The sequence below is a fragment of the Plodia interpunctella genome, chromosome 9 (assembly GCF_027563975.2).
Source record: "Plodia interpunctella isolate USDA-ARS_2022_Savannah chromosome 9, ilPloInte3.2, whole genome shotgun sequence".
Taxonomy (NCBI): Eukaryota; Metazoa; Arthropoda; class Insecta; order Lepidoptera; family Pyralidae; genus Plodia; species Plodia interpunctella.
In genome coordinates this window covers 10,202,517-10,224,209 of record NC_071302.1, presented here as the reverse complement: position 1 = coordinate 10,224,209, position 21,693 = coordinate 10,202,517, and the positions used below count along the sequence as shown (strand labels likewise).

Below are 21,693 nucleotides of genomic sequence, written 5' to 3'. Positions count from 1 at the left end.
TCCGCGGCGCCGGCGCTACGTATCCCCACTGGAAAATGATGCGGTCGCGATGCAGAGCTGCCAAACATTTTGTCCCGTTTCCACACGTGAATTGAGCCTCTAAGATATGTGATCGTGTTTCCGGTTGTATATTTCATTTCCGGCTGATTGTGACCGGTGTCCTAGCTTTACAATAAACCTTCAATTTTGAAGATTCCATAGACATCCTTACGAGTAGATATATTTTTAAAAGTGGTCCTATTTTAACATTGAAGCACATGTCGACAAGTGTCAAAATAAATTGGTCATAATAATATTTCTGTGTCGTATAAGTAAATAGAAATCGAATAATATATAGGACTTTCAGCGTTTTTTCAGGCGTGTTAGCCAAGGATGCAATATTATATGGACATAAATGATTCAAATTAAAAAAAAAATTATTCAATTTAGGATGATATACATCACTTATTGACGTCAAAAAATTACTTAAACTAGGTCTACTGCCAGCTTCCAAAGCGCAGGTGAAGAAGAAGCGGCGCAACAAACTTCACCGCAGCCTTTTCCCCAAGGACGTCAATTAACATATATGTATAGGTCTTATACATATATTAAAAATTAGGAGAACGAATTTACATCATTATTAAAAATGTTTTGACTATGAATCCAAAAGTACTGACTACTTCTAGTGCGATTACTGCTTCTTTATTTTTCGAGAAGAAAGGCCACGACTACGACCCACTACGTGTACCCAATGCAGATTGATAGTTTAAAATGAAAATACTTAACGCGGCTTCCTGACAATGAAGAACCTTGGCTTTGTTCCCATCTGTTCTACTGAGCAGTAATAGCTTAACATGGGAACAGCTAGAATTCATGTAATTATTTTTATTATCAGCCGAATGTTGCGTCCCCCTGCACCGTAGAGAGTGAAATGACAATTCAGTCGCGCACCACCAGTGACGTACTGTCACGTCGGCGTTGAGTAACGCGGAGCTTTTGCTTTTATACTCAGAGAGAGTATCACAGTAGAGCGCCCCACCGTGTCACCACCCAAGACGTGTGTAACGAACGCCACAGATATTACTGTATCAGTGACGTTGTTCGGTTCTCATAAATTTAGCGAGTTGACATGATAGGAAAAAGTTGAGCACCAACTAAGTTTGTCATTAAGTTTGTCATTAATAATAATTACAGAGTTGAGATTATGTTTTATGGCGTGTGGTCCTGCTGTAGAATAGGACCACACTATATTCTCCTCTGGGCTTCGCAAATCTATAAGTCCCGAATTCAACTGGAAACATGAGAAGATTAGAGAGAGAGAGAGAGAGATAAAAGATGTTGACGCTTAGAATTTTTTCGATTTCTCCCAACTTTTTTTTTAATAAATTGGGAAAACTCTCTGCGTAATCCCATTTACGGACTCAGTGTTTTTAACAAAACAGCAAAAAATAGGTAGTATGTCTACCAAAATAATAGGTAGACTAATCAAATAATAGGTAGACTAATCAAATAATAGGTAGACTTATTACCTATTATTTGCTGTCTTGTTAAATACATACAATAAAAAATACTGAGTCTCGTACCATTAGGCATCCCAATGGAGTAAAAAAAATGGCAGAAATCACCCATTTCTATATAAATTAATTAAAATAATAGAAAAACTTAATACAAGTAGGTAAAATAATTCAAAATATAATTATCTGGCTTTTTCCCGTGGCTTCGCCCGCGTGAATTTCCCCACGAGAGTATTTATTTTTCCAGTATAAAAAGTCCCTATGTCCTTCTCCATACTTCATATCACGTATGCAAAATTTCAAGAATATTGGTTATGTTGATAAAGCGTGAAGGGGTAACAAACAAACTCACTTTCGCCTTTATAATTAGTTAGGATTAGGATAAAGTACATAATTATATTAATGAAAAAATATTTATTCACGTGACGCGCTTTATCGCTGTATACTCCCTCTACAATGATACCTTTAACGGCTTTCAGTTAGATTGTACAACTTATTAGATGCGTTCGATACAATAACTTTGTGGTTCTTTTGTAGATTTATGACGACTACGTGTATCATTTAGTGAACGGAATATTTTTTTTGAGAAGGGAATTTTAATTTAATATTACTCGTAGATCGCCCGTACTTTACGATGAGTTTGTTGACCACAATCTGACTCATGCAATGAATTTTCAATTTTTAACCACTCACTGTGTAGAATGGATGTGGATGTTGTACAAGGCGACTAAGGAACATGTGTTCCTTAGTCGCCTTGTCTTGGCAGGTGATAGGTGACAATAGCATTGCCAATGAGTCATGCAGGTGTCCGGTCGTGAAATCACACACGAATCCTCGAAATGTTAAGGTTTACTTTTACTGATCCCAGACTTCGCAGTGTCACGATAAGAGATAATATGATAAGAGACAGAGAGAGAGTGAAAAGGAAAACTTCTCGCACAAAATCTTTCACAATAAGCGCTTTCCTTTTTATATATTACTAGCGACCCGGCTTCGCTCGGGTAAAAATATTATAAATCATATCCGTAAATCTTCCTCAGGAATCACACTATCTGTTGGTAAAAACCGCAAAAAATTCGTGCAGTAGTTTTTGAGTAGGCTGACGACAGACAGATGCAGTAGAGGACTAGGTTTTTTATAATATGTAATGATTTTTATCTTATTTACTTCGTACGGTTAAGGAAACATCAGGAAAAAACTATATTATAGTGTATTAAGCAGCAATAATTTCCTGTTCGATATCCGAGTGTCGAGATTTTTTAATAGCCTATGGTATGCCACTGATGGGCAAAAGCCTCCCCTAAACTTCGTCATTTAACCCTGTCCATTGCATAACTCCTCCAGCATTTATGCGAGTATCGATACTAAAAAATCTTTTATACAATTAGATAGATTCTAAGATGATAACCTCTTGCCCCATGAAAAGGACGTGAAATTGCTGACATTGTCTATATGCACAAAGTTATTACACGCCCTATTGATGGTCCTGATCTCTTGGCACTTATCTCATTTAAAGTACCTACGAAAATGTACAGATATACAGCGCTTCTTCATTTTCCTGTTGTTTCCACAAAATACTTACCTCCTGCGTGCGAGCAGTTACGTCAATCGACTCAAGCGCTGCATCGACTAGACGTCGATTATCTAATTATTCATTATTTTTAAGTGTTCAAAAATTGTTTACTTCCATTTTGCTTTTATTAGTGGGACCTCTAATTGGCTTTTCGATGTTTATTTTATTTGCGACATATAGATGTTGTTTCTCCCAAGAATAAATAAATAACGAATTTTAAAATAAAGCTATTTTTTTTTACGTCGTTCCGAAATGCTAGTAGTTTGTAGCTTTGGTAAACATCATTTAATTTAGATTATGACGTGAAAAAGTGCCTGTGAAGGCCTAATTTCTGAATAAATGATTTGATTTTGATTTTGATTTTGATTACCTGTAAATTCATTTGAATGGATGAGAGGTTCCTTGATTAGTCTTTTGTGAAAAAAAAACTTGCTATTGGCAAAATTTGCAAAATTAAATGTTTACGAAGTTATATTATAGGTATACTAAAATGCTTGTAAGTAGGTACGAAAAAACGATTAATATGATGTTTATTATCAATGTTATTGGAATTTGACGACCTCGGTGGCGCAGTGGTAAAGTGCTTGCCTCTGAACCGAGATCCCGGGTTCGATCGTCATGATGGAAAATGATCTTTTTCTGATTGGCCCGGGTCTTGGATGATTATCTATATATGTATTTGTTACAAAATATAGTATCATTGAGCTAGTATCCCATAACACAAGTCTCGAACTTACTTTGGGGGCTAGCTCAATCTGTGTGATTGGTCCTAATATATTTATAATCTTTTTTGAGCATTTAATTTTTAAATTTTCCAAGTAGTCGTTTTTTAAATATAATAAAAATTAAAAAAAAAATACTGGCAGGGAAGCCAGTAATTTTTTTATTGTTAACTTACTGAATGAATTACAGCTCCGTCGAATTACAGCTCGTGCTCCACTGTTTTAGATTGCTTTTAACACTGACCCGTTGAGTACGTCGAAACTTCATATAATTTCTATACGTTGTTCTGTGTTGATCCGTCGTTTTAAAACCAAACAGTACAGCCATCTATAAAGAATTTTCAACTCAATTTAAAATGTCTTTGAAAGCATCCTATTAACATCTTTAATCAATATTTAATGCCATCTAGATGATAACGCAGTAACCATTTTATAATGACAATCCAATCTTAGTACTCGGCATCTCCGCAAGAGCGCGCTTTCTGCACAAGGCATGCTAATCATTCGCTATCCTTCTCAATCATCGTAGTTAGAAAGAGATGGCGTATCAAGTGTCAATGTAAAGTAACGTAAACACGAAAACGTCAGTCTGTGTCAGTTGTTAGCCGAATTCCACAGAGTAGAGTTACATTGTTTTTATATTAATTTAGTGCATTATAAAACTTTTGCTTAGTAAATCCGTGTTCATGAAAACATGTAATATTGAATTAGATTCGTGTAGCTATCGTTTCTGTGGTGTTAATAGTACAGTGATCTAGTGATGTGGCTTTGTTGGCCTGAAGTAACGGTATAGTGTCTTGTGTGAACTTTGTGGGTTCTGTTTTTGAGAAGGCTACCTTCGAGCCAGTTTTCTATAAGACACAGGATGCTGCGTCACTTGTGATTTTGGCACACGAAAATCAATGGTAAGCTGTCTTAAACTGCACTAGTTTGGTTACGCATTCGTTATTTGATTATATGTTTTTTATTGCTTCATAATCACAAGTTATATTTATAACTGGTACAATTGCTTTTCAATTTTGTTATATGTAATTGTGTAGATGATTGATTATCGTACAAATTGACATCGTTATATCTATTAAATTGTAATTAATTGTAATTTGAAATACAACTGCTCAAGGTATTTTTTTACTTTTATATATACCTAGCTAATTTTATATTTTTTAAATTATCATTATCAATGAATATATGTGTTTGAATTTAATCACGAAAATAAATCAATGTCCGTGAGAAGAAATTTGATGATGATTTTGATAGATAAGTGTTAGAATAGTTTATAGTTGTTATAGAAAAAATACGTAGTGCTTTTCATCGTGATAATTAAATAATCATCCTATCATCATCATAATAAGATATCCTTATTCACACAGAAAAATTGATAAATGTTAGCCACTAGGTACTATATAAAGAACATTCTCAATTCAATAAATAAGATCATATTATTCGCACAGAAATCGACCATGAATCCTTTTCATGCCGTTATAAATTTATAGTTTCATTCTCATTTTCTCATTCATTGATAAATTGCTGTCATAGATGACAAGTTTTGTAGTTTAAAAGTAGTTAGAGCAGTTACAAGTTGAGTTTTAGCAATGTGTCAAGTCGAGAGTGAACCGACGACCTTGCGGTAAAGGTCCAACCGCAAGAGCAACATTCTCTGATAGCGTCGTAAAGCCTGGAGTGACTCAGAAACTTACCAAACTGTTCGTGGAACGATATTATTACAGAAATCTCAATAAGATTTTGTTGATTATTATAAATTGCAGTGTAAAATTAAAGGTTTAAAAATAAGTTATACTTATTCAGTATAGAGGAAGTTTAAGAGATCTATTAATATTGTAAAGGTAATTTGCAAGGTGGATACAAAGGTGTGATAACTTGTATGGAATTTTGCTAATTTATTTAAGAACTTTATTGCACAAAATGTACAAATGGCGTTAATATATGGCATTCTCTACCAGTCAATTATTAGACCAAACGGAGATAGCAAGGCGGTGTCATAAAGTGCAACTAAACAAAGGAAAATAAAAATAAAAAAAATACTCAATTTAAAATAAGATAAAAGAAATAAAAAAAATAATAAAAAAATATGTATATAATAAATACATCGATTAATATACACATATGTATTATACACAAACTAAAACAAAAGCTTAATAGAAATTAAATATGGAAAAGGTAAATAATCAAAAAATTATATAAAAACACTGTCAAAGAATAAACTTATGGTTAAAAGTTTCCAAAAATGTCTAATAATCTAATAATCTTTAATGATATGATTTTTAATTCATATACTTAGTAGTCAAATTTGCCTACCAAATGCATCCTGTGAAGATAAACATCGCGAGAAAACCTACACTCTATTCGATTGATCAGAATAATGTATTCATTCCAGTTTTCATTTCATTCCATTCACCAGCTTAATGTACTGTTTTCACCAGTTTTAATGAACTGCTGGGACAGTGGTCTTCCTTATAAACAAATGAGGAGTATTAGCCACACCCATTACCCAGACCAATAACTTGCCAAGTTTTAACAATTGCAAACACAACCGACGCCAACGAATTTCTGAAGCACGGAACTCGAGATAATACGTTTTTGGTCACCCATCGAATGACTGACCTTTGTAAAAGTGGCTTAACTACCGAAGGCCAAGCGTGCAATCGAGCTTCTTAAGGAACCTTATGCCTATACAGTAGTAAAGAAATGAACAACAGATTGACTGTTCAGGTTCCGGTTGTTACAAAATTGACAGACCATCGCAAGCTATTGTCCGATTTATTCAACGAGTACCTGTGAATCATTCCGACTTTCGCCAAAGAAACACTGCTCTATTACGATTTTTGGGTCACGCACGTGTTAAGTATACATTTGTAACTTGCTGCATAGAAGTTTTGCTTCGAAAATAATGATAATACAGTTCGAAAAGTGCATAATGCAAGAGTGTTGACAAAGTTATGTACAGAATTGAAATCTCTATGGAAAGTAGCAAATATTATAACATATTGATTAAAAGAAAACACGAAACATTTTCCAACAATAGTGAGTGTTCAAATGTATCCACATGAACGTATGAACATTTTTAGGATCAGCGTGATAAGTAAAAAAAAAACTTTTTTATCACATTGTAATTAGTAAATCTGACAAAAGTCTTGTCTTCTAATACATGTAAGGTAGAAAATAAAAAAATAATTCCTCTAAAGAGGTAATAAAATGTTTCAAAACAGAAGAAGCACTAAGACAAAACTACCACAATATGGTAAGGAAATACAACCAAATGCAGACGGACACATAATTGAGGAGATGCGTGCGTGATTCATTCGTTAGCGCAGACACGAAAAAAGTGAAAAAACCTGTTTAACGTATTTTGGTATTTCGCAAAAAACATTTTAGATTTGAGGCCGTGCTGGTCTAACACACCAATGTTTAATACAAATTTCAATTAGACATCCTCAATTTGTGTCTGTTTCGTCGTTTAATTAAGTCAAAACGAAGACGGGATATGAAACAGTCTTTACTTCTTTACATTTAAATTTTCGTACATCAATTGCATAATTGACCGCTCATAAACTCGAAATAAATTTATACCTTCATTCTGAGTTTCTGCTCTGACACCTTAATTTTATTGGCGCTCCAATATTATTCAAAAATTCAAATTCAAAATTTATTTACAATATTAGGCTTCGCTTTCATAACAGAGCTCTCCCACTTCACGCCGATCACGTAAGAAAGTTAAGTATTGTTCCATGGTTATCTAAAAATCCATTACACCATCTATTGAACCACATAAACTTGGACTAATGACTAACCTTTGCGTAATTCTTTCCACAAATACTTTTGTCCCGCGACAAGGCTGTGGGAAAAGCAAATTTTGAAAACAAAAGCCGTTGATAACCTCTGTTCATTATGATGTGTTAATTGCCCATTCATACGAACCAATTGGGTATTGTAATTAGCTAATCGTTGTTAACCCGTAGCCATAGCTCGTAAGATCATTCCTTAATGCCTTACGTAGTAAACTTAACAATTGTAGTAAGGCACTAAGACAGCTCGCTCTGAAGCTATTGAAGTGGCTCAATTCTGGAAAATGTTTGAGTGTCGATAGTATTGATGACTTTCAATTACTTATTATTCTAATTTACTTTTAATTCAAAGAAGAAGCTTCTCTCTTCGTAGCCATAACTGAAAATAATGTAACAATCTATAAAATTTCCTTTAATCTACCTCACTAAATTTTTGAAAATTTTGTAAGTAAAAATCATAAACAGATCAAGAATATTCATTAATTTTCATACTTTGTACATTATTGTTATATAAATATCACTCTGTAAAAGTTTTAGACACATCAAAATTTTTAAAACATTTATTTGTATATATTCTATGATTGTGGCAACACTTCTAAGACCTCGTTATATCAACTGATGCAGTCGTGTGCAGAATAGTAACTCATTCATTGCAAAACAAGTGACGATTGTAGACTGCACCGCACACTGCCAAGGCTAACAGGATTCTTCACTAATTGGACTTCAACTATGGAAATTAACACTAAACATAGCCATAAATTTAGTAAGTACACTGTTAGAGGACCGAGGAGCTTACCCAATCTTAGTAATATTATAAATGCGAAAGTTTGTGAGGATGTGTGCATGTATGTATGGTTTGTTAGTCTTTCACGCAAATGGTGGAATATCTGAATAACACATATATCGGTTGTCGGAATCCCTATAGTTGTCCGAGCGTACGTAAAATTATTCACGTGCCAATACGTAAATAATTTTAAGGTACACTTGTAATCCCATATTCTAAACAATATATTTTGTTTTATGAATAAATTAATTGAAATTGTAATGTTGGATGTAATAGACTCCAATGCATACTATTCCTGTTTCGGTGCAGTACAAAACTATTTCATATGCAGATACGTTTTTGTGATTTTGTAAAGTAATTCCACGAATCGTATACAAAATGAAACTGAACAAATCCCCTCTGTTCGCAGCTTCCATGGTGCTCAATCTACCATGTAAACATGTTGCAAATAGGTTACCCGCTTCTCACCATTGTGAGTTTCTAACGTTGTTCTTTTACAAATTGGCGTTTGGGCGTATGCTATGGCAATGTGGTAGATAATACGTCTAAGAAGTACTTAGATAAAATGTTATTTAAATAAAATGTAAGGTTAGTAGACAACAAATTTAGAACATATTTATGAAGATCTTTGCAATTTTTATATTGAGAAAAATTTAAATAATTTGGAACAAAAATATTCATTCCTATATTGTCTATCAATAAAATATTTTTAACCCATCAAATTACGAATAGTCAAAATCGATAAACAAAAGAATCTCTATGTTATTATAATCATATATTTATCTAGCCTGATGAGAAGCAGAGATGAAGTCTAAGATCTTAGACGCAAGTTCAAATAATGCTTTTTCACTCTTTTTCTTAAAGATCGTTAAATTGTAGGATTAACTAAGTATCTAAATTGTTGTACAAAACACAGTTCAAATAGATGTATTATTTACAAAAAAGGCAACTGGGAATTTCACCGGCTCAGTTGTGCAACAGTCGCTGTTGACAACTGAAGACTCATTGTTTAGGACAAAAGGAAAACGAAAGCCCTCGACAATAACGTGTTTGAAAAGAAGCGTTTCAGTTACCAGTTAGTTTGACATTTAAACACTTCAAAACTCTCTCTCATCGGAATATTGACGACATCTGTGGCGCAGTGGTAAAGTGCTTGCCTCTGAACCGAGTGGTCCCGGGTTCAATCCCCGGACGGGTCCTGATGGAAAATGACCTTTTTCTGTTTGGCCCGGGTCTTGGATGTTTATCTATATATGTATTTGTTATAAAATATGGTATCGTTGTGTTAGTATCCCATAAAATTAGTCTCCAACTTACTCAATCTGTGTGATTTGTCCTAATATATTAATTTATTTATTTTTCTACTTTATTCCCCAATGTTACGTGTCGAAATCCAGAATCCGCTTTTCTACTTTTTCTTCTCCATTTCGGATGATCTTTGGCATCGAGCCAAGATCTTATCGACATCGAGCTATCAAGTTTTTGGTTTATCTCATATATTAAGAAAAGTGCGGTTGAATACTGCAAAACTATCGTCGAGAAAGTGGATGTCCATAGGAGATAGTGCCATTTTTTCCGGAAGACTTGTCACAGGAAATGATTAGCTATAAAAGGTGTTTGCAGGTGTCTTGTGTCGTATATTTCACTATGATGTACTGTGTTGTTGAGTAGCAATAACAATTGCTAACACTGGTGATAGATTTTATTATAATCGCCTAAAGGCATCAACATTCAACGTCGCAGTCAACTGCAGCTACCACAGTCAACCGTTATTACACTTACATTTTATGACATTGCTGCAGTCATAATTACAGCCAATTTTGTAGTTAAACCGTTTATGCGAAATTTATACCTTCATATGCATACCTTTTTCACATCATAATAATAATATTTTTCAAAACGAAAAACTACTGGCAATTTTGAAGAAAAGAAAATTTACATAGAACAAAAACTCTGTGATTTAAATTTAAAACATTGAAAAAGAGCAAAGCATTTTTTTTTTCAATGTTGTAACAACATTGTCGGCTGCCAGTAACTGCTCTAGCTGCGTAATGAATCATTTTCCTAGTCGAGAACCGATCGCAAAAACTATGCCAGTCTTGCAGCGGTTGCATAACGAGAAAATGCAGAAATGCGCGCGCAGAGTCATGCGCCTCTTATGTCATTAAACAGCTGGTAATACTTATTATCAAAGACTTCTTGGACATTTATCTTAAAATAAAGACGACAATCAAACTCATTAATTTCATAGTCATCCGTAGGCATATCTGTAGGTTAACAAGCTTGGATGTTCTAGTTGTCAGGCACAGTAACGTGTATCCAGATTGTATTTCGATGAATAAGATTTGTAAAAAAATATTCGATGAATAAGAATTGTAAAAAGTGTGTCATGCTCACTCAAATGGTCAATCTGGGCCCGGTCGTTTTTCACATTTCACATGTATATATATATATATATATATATATATATATAGATCTGAAATGTGAAAAAATTCGAGTCATTTCTTCTCAGCAGTGGTCGTTCCGAAATGCCGGTAGTTTGTAGCTTGTGAGAAATAACTACAAATATAAACATTGACGAGATAAAGTGCCTGTGAAGGTATAATTTCTGAATAAATGATTTGAATTTGAATTTGAACTCTACATTTTATTTATTAGTATATACGTTACTTCTGCGTGAGAACTAAAACACTGAAAATAAAAATAAAACAATTTTTTTTGTATAACACACACAACCTATTCATTGAGATCATAAAGCATTTGAAATGAATAAACACCTTTGAACTTAAATTCATACTAAAAACAGTACTTTCTCGGCAACCTTAATTTATTTTGACCCACAAACAGCGCTAGTGCATCAATGGTAAGTGGTCGCCTTACCATGCGTTACCGCTCATTATAGACAGTTACAGCAAATCCATAATGACGCGTTGAGGTTAGCGGCCACGTTAAAGTTTTTGCTACGTTATTGTAGGTGACCCATTCGAGCAGGTATTTCTTTTATACCGTCCGTGGTTTTAAGGTCAACGGATTTCAGAATCAAAAGATATGGATTTATAATAAAACAAAATATGTCGTTTGAATATATAATTCACTGCAAAACATCATCAAGAATCAAATGAACAATCTAACACTTCTTCCTTGTAAAAGACGTTTGGATGAACTGGAGCACTCTCTATAACTTAATACGAGTGTAAAATATTGTTATTTCCACAATAAAGTTACATAGATCCGCACAGGACTACACACACACGTAGCTGCCACTAGCTGTCTCAGATCTCCCACCTACGCCAGTTCCCGGATTTGTGACGCCGTGAAGCCCGCCGTGAAGTCAGTGAAAAAAAATTTTGAAAATTCAGTAGGGCGGAACCACACGCCAATAAGTTGCCACAGGTCGTGACACATATTTTCAAACGCCAAGTGCCGCATTCAAATAACATCACAAATAAATATTTTGAAAATATTTTGTATAATTCGTACCAGCCTCTACATCGAGCTGCAATAGCTTCATAAATCGTAAAGCTCAATGCTTGACGTCAGCTGGCGTAGCTTTGTACGATAAAAGACACGTTGTAAAAACAATTCACATTATGCTTTGCCATTTACTAATGCCAGAGCCGGCATTAGTACGGCATACTATCGTCGAACAGTTTGCCAAACTTCGGCGGATCCTATGAACATTGATGGTTTTTGGAAATGATGATGATGAAGAAGCAGTACAATTATGATGAACAAAACTTAAACAAAAGGTTATATTTATATCGTACAATAAACGTAATATAGTAATAGCATACACAGGTACAGTACACATATACATAGTATCACATGTCCCTTATAGCGCAGACAGAAAAATGAGTTCTCTTACCTCATCATATTCCTCATATGTGTAAGTACATAACAATTTTAAAGATTATCCATGAGATCTTTAATCTATCGTACTAGCAATAATTTTTAAGCATTATATATATATATTTCCTACAAAAATGGTTTGAGTTCTGATTGTGAGTTTTTAGTAGTATCAGAAAAAATATTCTCAGTTCTCACATAACTCACTAGTTAGATAACAAACTAAACATTAGTGATATCCAAGTTATGCTATATCATATTTTTATGTTGGTACTGCTCAAGAGTATATGAGCATAAAAACTATCTAATTAACACTCAGTTGAGTGCGACGAACCGAGAAATGGCGCTGTGTGAGTGAGCGTATCGTATAATAACCCTTGCATAAAACGGGACTTCTGACTTATTTTTACCCTATATATTATCAGCATTATATCGGTTGCATTCGGAGCTGTGACGCCGCAAAGCCTGATTTCTACCAGGGTTCGTCGCACTCAACTGAGTGTTAATTAAATAGTTTTTATGCTCATATATTCTAACTCCGAATAATCACAGCTCAATCATTTAGAAAAATAACCTTGAAATTTTGAATATTCAGCTGTGGTTACATGGTCTGACGTATAATGTATAAATCTCTATGAATAACAACATATATTAATATGGTACCTAATATAATAGCAACGTTTTTTCTAACACTGGCAACACAGGGTAAATGTCACCTCTGTTCCATATGTTGTTTTGTATACTATAAAAATAAATTACAGTCCAAAAAAATACACGGCATTTTATTAAACACGATAAGATGTCCCTGACGTCAATAAAAGCTTTTGGCAAAAACAATATTTCTGTAGAAATTTTAAAGTCTTTATTTGCCATATTGCCCAAAAACAAAACACGGCAAGCGACAATCCATTTCTCATGAGATCGCGACGATAAACGCGCACAACTGTGATGTAAGGGTGCGAGAAACGCTTGTGCAACTCATTGTTTAGGATTTTGTATTAATGTTACAAGTTCTGCGCTAAAAGTGCTACAAAGGAAAGAAAAAGGAATATAGTTCGTACATAATTTCTGCGTAACATTTGTTTGTACAATGCTTTCATTGCACTTAATGCCGGCTGTAATAAATTGTCGCTGAACAGTTTGCCAAACTATTCCGGATTGCTGGTTTTTCATTGCGGCAAATATAAGCTCTCATACAAACTACGCATTTTTATTCATTCGCTTCGGCATCGCTGTCTTGGTTCGGCGATAGTCGGTATTATAACAAGAGCTCGCCCTTAATTTTAGTTTTTATAATTATTTTCGTTTTTTTATAAGTTTCACACTTTTTTTATATATAAAAATACAACTAAATAATTAAAGTTAACTACTAACTACATTAAACTTGTTCAAATAACTCACTTTATCTATAAAAATAAAACTAAATAAATCAAATTAAAACTAACTAAATTAAACTTATATTACAAACTCACAATATTAAATGTTTACAAAAATGTCAGTCTCGGCAATTCGTCGCCTCATTAATTTCTCTTGATATCAAGGATTCATTGAATGTCATGTTGTCAATATAAGTTAATAGCGAAATTATAGTCTTATTTTAAGCCAGATTTGAAGACACAGAATTTCTCGTATCGTATAAGTATATATACATATCGTACATGTAACTGTTAAGAAAATTTCACTAGGTTCAGATACTTATTGCATGTCTTCCATATATGTATATAAATTGAAGTGGTATTATACCAGAATCAAATCAAAATCAAATCATTTATTCAGAAATTAGGCCTTCACAGGCACTTTTTCACGTCATATTCTAAATTAAATGATGTTTACCAAAGCTACAAACTACTAGCATTTCGGAACGACCACTGCTGAGAAGAAATGCCGAAAGAAACTCATTCAAACAGTGTTGGTCCCTATTATGCCAGAAGGGCTTACCATTTTTAAATATAAATTTATAGTTTTTTGTCAGTAATATAACATGTAAGTACACAATAAAGTACATGGTCAAAAGGTATACTGAAACTTAATATGACCAGTAACAGTGTACAGTACATATCAATACAATGTATACGCTTCCAGAAATTATATATCTTTAAATTTGTCATGAGTAAATCGTGGTCGAAATTAAATAGACATTGTAATATTTAATTTCGACCACGCAATGCATGCAACAAACGACATTTATCTAAGTGAAAACTCAAATTGGGCTCAATCGCATGCGAGCATGGCTATTGTCAAACGGATTCCGTTCACGGCCGATCTCTATCAGTTTGAAGTCCACATTAGGCGAGTGAATTGAGCCAGTGAAGTCATGAATGACAATTAAAAGTTGAAAGAAAAAAAGTTTATTGGCTAAACACAAACTTTGTCCCAATTAAATGTTGTGGACGATGTAGATAAAATACTATAATTATATAAAACCATTTCCATCCACCTAAATCATTGAGGTGACAGGTGACAAGGGCTGTATATGTCGCCCAGAGAATAAGCATTGCCATTCAACGTGGCAATGCTGTCAGCCTTCTGGGCACGCTGCCTCAAAGCAACGAAGTACAGGGATTGCCCTGGCTTTTCTTGAGGAAGAAATTAGTGGCAAAACATCAAATTAATATTGGTTAGATATTAAATGTTTATGTATGGTTGAATAAGTAAACTTAATAGACACCTATGTTAAAATTTTACTTAGATTTATTTTAATTTGAAACTTACACCGATTCATCCTTGAATCACAATAATTATTGTAAAAATAACGCATAATAATTATTGTAAAAGTTTCTAATACAATAATATTGACTTCAATATGTGTCCTATAGCTCGACCAACATGACAACAGTACGCCCTAGCTTCAAGACATTTGCGTGTTAAAAGTATGTCACTGATACACGATACACTATACCTTCTTACTGACTGCAGGTTGGGTCGCTTAGTGTTTGCTGAATGTCCAAAACCGGTACATAACTACTATATAGTTGAGACGGTAGTTATGTGGATAAGTTACAGCAAAGAAATAAATAACTTGGTGTAATATATCATTATCCCGTGTGAATTCTCCACGGAGGCATTTATTTTTCCGGGATGACAGGTACCCTTTGTCCTTCTCCATACTTTAAACTACATATATGCAAAATTTCAAGACGATCGATTGATCAGATAAAGCGTAAAGAACACAACAAACAAATTTACTTCCACATTTATTATATTAGTTAGGGTTAGCATCGAACGAACAATCATGGAACAGCCCGCCGCACCGAACGAGTATCCAGCGCGTGCAGAGAAAAAAATTTGATCTACTTAATTATTGTCTTAAAGTTATTAAAGTTAGATATTATTTCCTTACGTCAAATCACTTGGCCATCTTGTTTCGATCAGTGACATTGACATTAGAAGTAGAAATCTTAAATTTTCGTTCCAATGACCAAGATATGACGAAATGGTGATATTTTATTCAGAAACTAAATTTATACGTCCACATCGAATAATCTGATTATATAACTTGGCCTAAGTTTTGATGCAATCTTATTCGGATATTTAAATTACAGTCATTAAGTTAAATCGGCGTACATTATTTTGATGTCAAGATTATTTTGATACCTGTTTAGGTCAAGAAGTGTTTGTTTTCATTAGTTAATAATAATGAAAATTATTTTGTACTAAACTAATGAACAGAAGTTTCGACAACGCTTCGGAGATACCCTTTCTCTCTCTATTATGTAAGCGTTTTCCTGATTGCTTCCAGAGACCGCTTTCTTACGTTTTCTCTCCGCACGATTTGGACATCCTTAGTAGTCAGACCATTAACACCCATACCTACCTTGTCTTTTTGGGTACCCTTTAATAAAAGTTAACGATAGACAGCTCTGTCTGCTCACGTGGCGTCCATCCCACCGGATCTGTCATCCGAGAAAAAATCGGACAGAAGTCGCGGCCTCGACAATTTTTTTTATTAAATTGTAAACCAAATAGTTGAAGAGACACATTTAAAAAAAATTGTATTCCAGATATAAACTAGATGGACAGAACTACATTATATACATATAGTATTTGGAATCTTCTTTTGCTGATTCCTAAAATCTATAAAAATATTTATTGTTCGACAAACATTGTCAAATGCTTCTTTTTTGTGTTTTTTACTATCGAGGGTTGAATTGTAGCCAGACTTGCACTTCGGGGTTTCGATTCCGTGAGAAATTCGATATTAAATGTACCCTATACGCTATTTTACACGTGTAACGAACCTACTAACGCACTCAAACTTTCGCATTTAGGTATAATATTAGTGGGATGTATGAAAAGTAATGTATTAATAGTTTTTTAGTTCGATAATCTCGATTAACGCTAAGACGGAAGCTGCGCCGCTACGTCCCGTGCGGCCCTAACCACCGGAAAGTATTTACATGAGTTTTCACAATATACTGAGTCATAGGCAAAGCTATTGATAAAAATAATAGCTTTTATAGTAATGTTTATGAGATGCTATTAAAATATGAATCTAAAAATAGGCCAAAGCACTTAATAAGGAGTTTAATAGTTAAGTGTACGTATATAAATAGCTTTACGATTATGTGAAAGTGGGTATATTAAGTCTGGGTGTATATTTCTTAATATTTATGTGGAGTGAGGCAATATGCTCATGCTCAACCGCCTGGAAAGATCTACTATGTCGGGTGTGATGGGGAACCGCAGCTACAATGATATTATGATAGAGGTTATGTAATTCATCCAATCTTGCGAATAATATCGCGATCCAGTCTTGTCATTTCAACCACAGGCGCCATCTACCTATAGTATTGCGAGCAATCTACTTTGTTTAACGGCGTCTCATTGTGGCATTTAGTCTAGAGGACAGCCTACAGCATCTAGAGGATATGAGGCAGTCCTAGTGATTCGTATTCCAACTGCGCCAAGTCCTACACTGTGGAGGCCTACGACAAAGCGATTAGTATAAATGTAGACACAGACTTGGCGAACACCCTTTGATTTAATACCTTCCATATTTCGTTAGAAATAAGTAGCACCTTTGTACTTGCTCCTATTTACTGTTTGTCTCTATATTGTGTCTCTGTGTACGTAAACTGTTAATTAAATGAATGAGTAAGAATCTTAACTTTAAACACCTTTCGTTAGACGAAGTATTTAACACACATTACTTAGGCTAACGAAGTTGAGAGTACCTCAACAAGCGACAAAGTATGGGGTCACAGCCGCAGGCGTAAATCGCGACAGCATGTCGGCAGACCGGTTTTGTTGACTATAGGATTATGGTAAATAATATGTATGCTTAAAAGTGTTCCTTTGTGATTTTGTCTATTTTTATTAACACTTTAAAATATATTTTAAAGGAGATGAGACCGTTGTCCAGTATTGGGATGAAAGTGTTTAAACATGTTTGGACATATTTTTTTGAATAATAATCTTATGTAGTGGCTTAAAAGGGGTTATTCTGGGGGGCCCTTTCGTTTATTCATATATTTTAAATAAATTATTATTTCGAAATGAACATCTACAAATCTCGTGTATCTTGTTTTTAAATACAAGAGGGAAAAAATTTGCACAGGCTGAAACTAAATATGGGTTATTTAATTTATTCACGGCCTTTGGTACCTTTTAACATTACCTAAATACCTAGTTCCCTTGAACAGTCCAAAACAAATGGCCTGTATGACATGGTTAAAAATCGATCTCTGAAGTTCAGTCGATTTCGCGACCTTTAGCCGTGAACCGTAAAATCATCCATTAATTGACGTTTTCTAAAATACAAATTGTTTAAAATTCAATTCATTACGACATAGGTTACAATGGATGCTATATTTATACATTCATAACTTCATAAGTTTACTACATCCTACCGTTTAGGTTTACAATAATGTGGATTAATATTTATATATATAAAAAAATGGCAACTTAAATTGCAAGGTGTACAAGGTCGGTAAAAATTACACTTTTTAAAGCTTATTGCCAAGCCTTTCATACTTGTAGCTTGTGGGTCAAGTATTCGCAGAGGGCGTACAACGTCCTCCGAGTGCAATATAACAACGCTTTCAGGATGTTTATGGGTGGGTGGCTGTGCTGGTGCATATAGCATGTTTGCTGAAGCGCGTACAAACGATTTTGCGCAAAAGTGCAACTTCTTTGATGCGTAGGCTACATGGGAGCTCCAACAGCATTCCCAAAGTCATTGCTGATAAGCCGAACTGTCCGATCCAGTACTGTACTCGTATGCACTGCGACGTGGCTGGTGTCGCTGGTGCGGTACAACATTTTATATTAATTAATTTTATATTATATTATAATAATTTTTGAATTGATTTTAATTGAATTTATATACTGTATGATTCCATTGACTAAAAATAACTTTCAGGACTTTTTACTGACATAATATGGTTTTTCTTTGGACCGAAATAAATTATGATTATTATGTTTCTCCTCTTTTGGAATTCACGGTACTAAGTCCGGTCCTTTGAGAGGCTTGCGTGGGGATATTGATCCAACACGTAGAGGCCCTTTGGAGAGTTTTGATGTTGTGTAGGTCTCCCGCCAAAACCCGCTCGCGGATATATCAATAAAATGATATGCCCATGAGCAGGTTTCGGCGGGAGTGTGAACTATTGCAGAATAATGGATAGAAGTGCTGGTCTATAGAATGAAATTTGGATGAACTAAGAATGAGCTATTGCAAAGAGTTCGGTCACCTGCCATAATCATGATAACTGACTATTCAGTGGCAGGTGGTGACTCGCCGCTCACTGGATGGGCCCCTCAAATCAGTCGCCGCGATTGGCGACAAAGGGGCAACATTGGCGTGGGCGGCTAAGGGTGTAGAGAGGTGAGTCTGCGGGGCGCGAAATCATGGTGATCCAGTCAGACGCCCCCGGCGTTATGACATTTTACACTTCCACCCTTCGAGCATATAGCTCTCGCGACTCCACTCTGGCCGGCCGGTGAAGGCAAGCCAGAGGTAGGGGTCCTGTTACCTCTCGGTTTCCACTCCGACCTTGGGGAAGGAAGGCGGAGGTGAGGAACAGGGGCCTCCCCTGGGAGCACTCAGGTCCGTGGGGTCGCTACTCCCCAACAGCTCGCCACAAGCTGCCCTGCGGGCTGATTATTATTATTATTATTATTATAACTTGGTTTTAAGCAAAAATATGCATGTGCCAGGAGGAGGACTATATTTTCGTGCATACATAATGTAAAATAGTGGGAACTATTTTACATTATATATGCACGAAAATATAGTCGACGATGTAAAGGAAATCGCTTGTAAAAATTGGATAAGGATAGCCCAGGACAAAAATGGTTGGCGTAGACGGATGGAGGGATACACCCAGCAGTGGGTCACGGAGGGCTGCAGAAAATGATGATGATGAGGCATGGAAGTGTGATTTTTATAAACATTACTAGCTTTTGCTCACAACTTCGAATGTGAGTAAAAATCCGTTTCCCGTGGGAATTTTAGGAAATCTCTTCTTAGTAAGCACTAATGAAATTTCAGCTTTCTATACCCAGTAGTTTCGGCTGTCCGTTCGTCTGTCTGTCAGTCACTCAGTAACGCATGAGTTATATGTGTATATATAGATTTTCAAAATTAACTAATTGAGTTGCTATTAAGCAGTCACATGATTCTAATTAGAATTATTTATTAATTAAATCATTAAAATATCATGCCACATGTCACGTATAGGCACAGCGTTTACGTGATAAAAGTTTGTTATTTATATCATCTGTAAGGTACCGTATAATCTACATTCATATTCAACAAGGTTTCAATATTATATTACTACATATATTACTATAATACGTATACGTACGTATATGTATTATAGTAATATAATACGGAAAGCGACTTTCCGCTGTCTGTCTATCCCTAGGCTTAGATATTTAAAACTACTATAACTTTTTAAATTTTATGTATTCATTTAAATTTTGTCATTTTTAATAATGATGTAAATTCATCCTCCTAATTTTTAATATATGTATAAGACCTATATTTATTAATTGACGTCCTTGGAGAATAGGCTGCGGTGAAGTTTGTTGCGCCGCTTCTTCTTCACCTGCGCTTTAGAAGTCGGCAGTAGACTTAGTTTAAGTAATTTTTTGACGTCAATAAGTGTTGTGTATCATCCTAAATTGAATAAAGAATTTTGAATTTGAATTACGCAACGAATTTTGATGGTAGTTTCTTTTTATTTGGTATTCTTCGAGAAGGTTTGTGTATAATTTATCATTGTTTTACCCGAGCGAAGCCGGGACGGGCCGCTACTAATATTATGTATGTGAATGTTGTGAGTTATGATACAATGATTGATTATACTTAACACATAATTATTTCATTCATACTTTGTGAATTTTGAAAACATTATGTCTACACATTGTTTGGTACTCACACTAACACGGTTAAAATACTAACACATCGATTACAAATTTCAATAAGAGACTAATATTATTAATAGTATGAACCTAAATAAAATGGACCAAGTGAGAATCGGAGTCGGGCACTAATGGTTCAGTACCATTATATTATGTAAACAAAAAATGCAAAAATATCTCGTTTGTTGTTGTTTTTTATTATTTTTCTTACTTATTTATATAGAATTTTACAATTCCAAAGATATGTCCTGGTGACAAACGGACAGGCGGACGTACAGCGGAGTCTTAGTAATTATTGAGTCATTGAGTACGGAACCCTAAAAACACTTAAGAAATCGATGGAGACAGTATAATATAGAGGCTTATGGGACACACAGCAGAGATGGAACATGGGAAAGAGACGGTAGACTTTGTACCAAGGTCTACCGTTAGTACCTCTTGTGGAATAAAACTCCAAATTGATAAAGTAGAAGAGCACAATTGAGCACAATTTTCTAAGATTATCCACGGCTGTACAAGTGGGCCGTGAGATTGCATTGTGGGGTAGCTTTTATCTGAGATCCGTTTTGTTTAATTCGCCACTGTTATTGATGTTATATTAACCGTTTTAAAATAAAATAAAATTTATTAACATCTGCTCTAGTACCGAATTCCGTAAATTTATGTTTGTTTTGTAAACATCTTCGTTCACAAAAAGTAATTTGTCTTTGCTTGATATCTGGACTTATCTTCTCGGCGAGTATAGAAGCCGTCGCACCTTATTGGCACGCAAAGTACACACTCTTGCTTCTTTTATCTCGACTGAGTACTGTGATCATTACATTACTTATGTGTATTAAATACGCACTTACCTTTTTTAACCTTTTGATTAAGTATCCCAATGCTGGGCAAAGCTCTCTTATTTTTCCTCTCATCTCGGTCCAAGGCAAAGTCTTGTTTGATAAAGTTGAGGTCGTACCGCCATCTATTCCGTGGCCTTTACCTCTACGGCCCGCAAGTACCTTATACCTGTTTTTTTTATGTTATTATATTACCTATTTTAAGTAATTAAAAGTTATGTTTAACCTTCATAGATAAGGCCAATTTTCAATAGTTGAAGGATGTA

At 34.7% G+C, this 21,693-nt stretch overlaps 1 protein-coding gene across 2 annotated transcripts in view; it reads left to right on the top strand.

Annotated features, from left to right (window-relative positions):
• The first annotated feature begins 4,375 nt into the window (after positions 1-4,375).
• The window catches only part of Cad87A (Cadherin 87A), a 44,069-nt gene continuing 26,751 nt past the window's right edge, over positions 4,376-21,693 (top strand). For both annotated transcript variants that reach the window (XM_053749367.2, XM_053749366.2), the window contains exon 1: positions 4,376-4,693. In XM_053749367.2, coding sequence (XP_053605342.1) covers positions 4,691-4,693 — 3 coding nt within the window. In that variant the 5' untranslated portion in view covers positions 4,376-4,690. The remainder of the gene's footprint in view (positions 4,694-21,693) is intronic.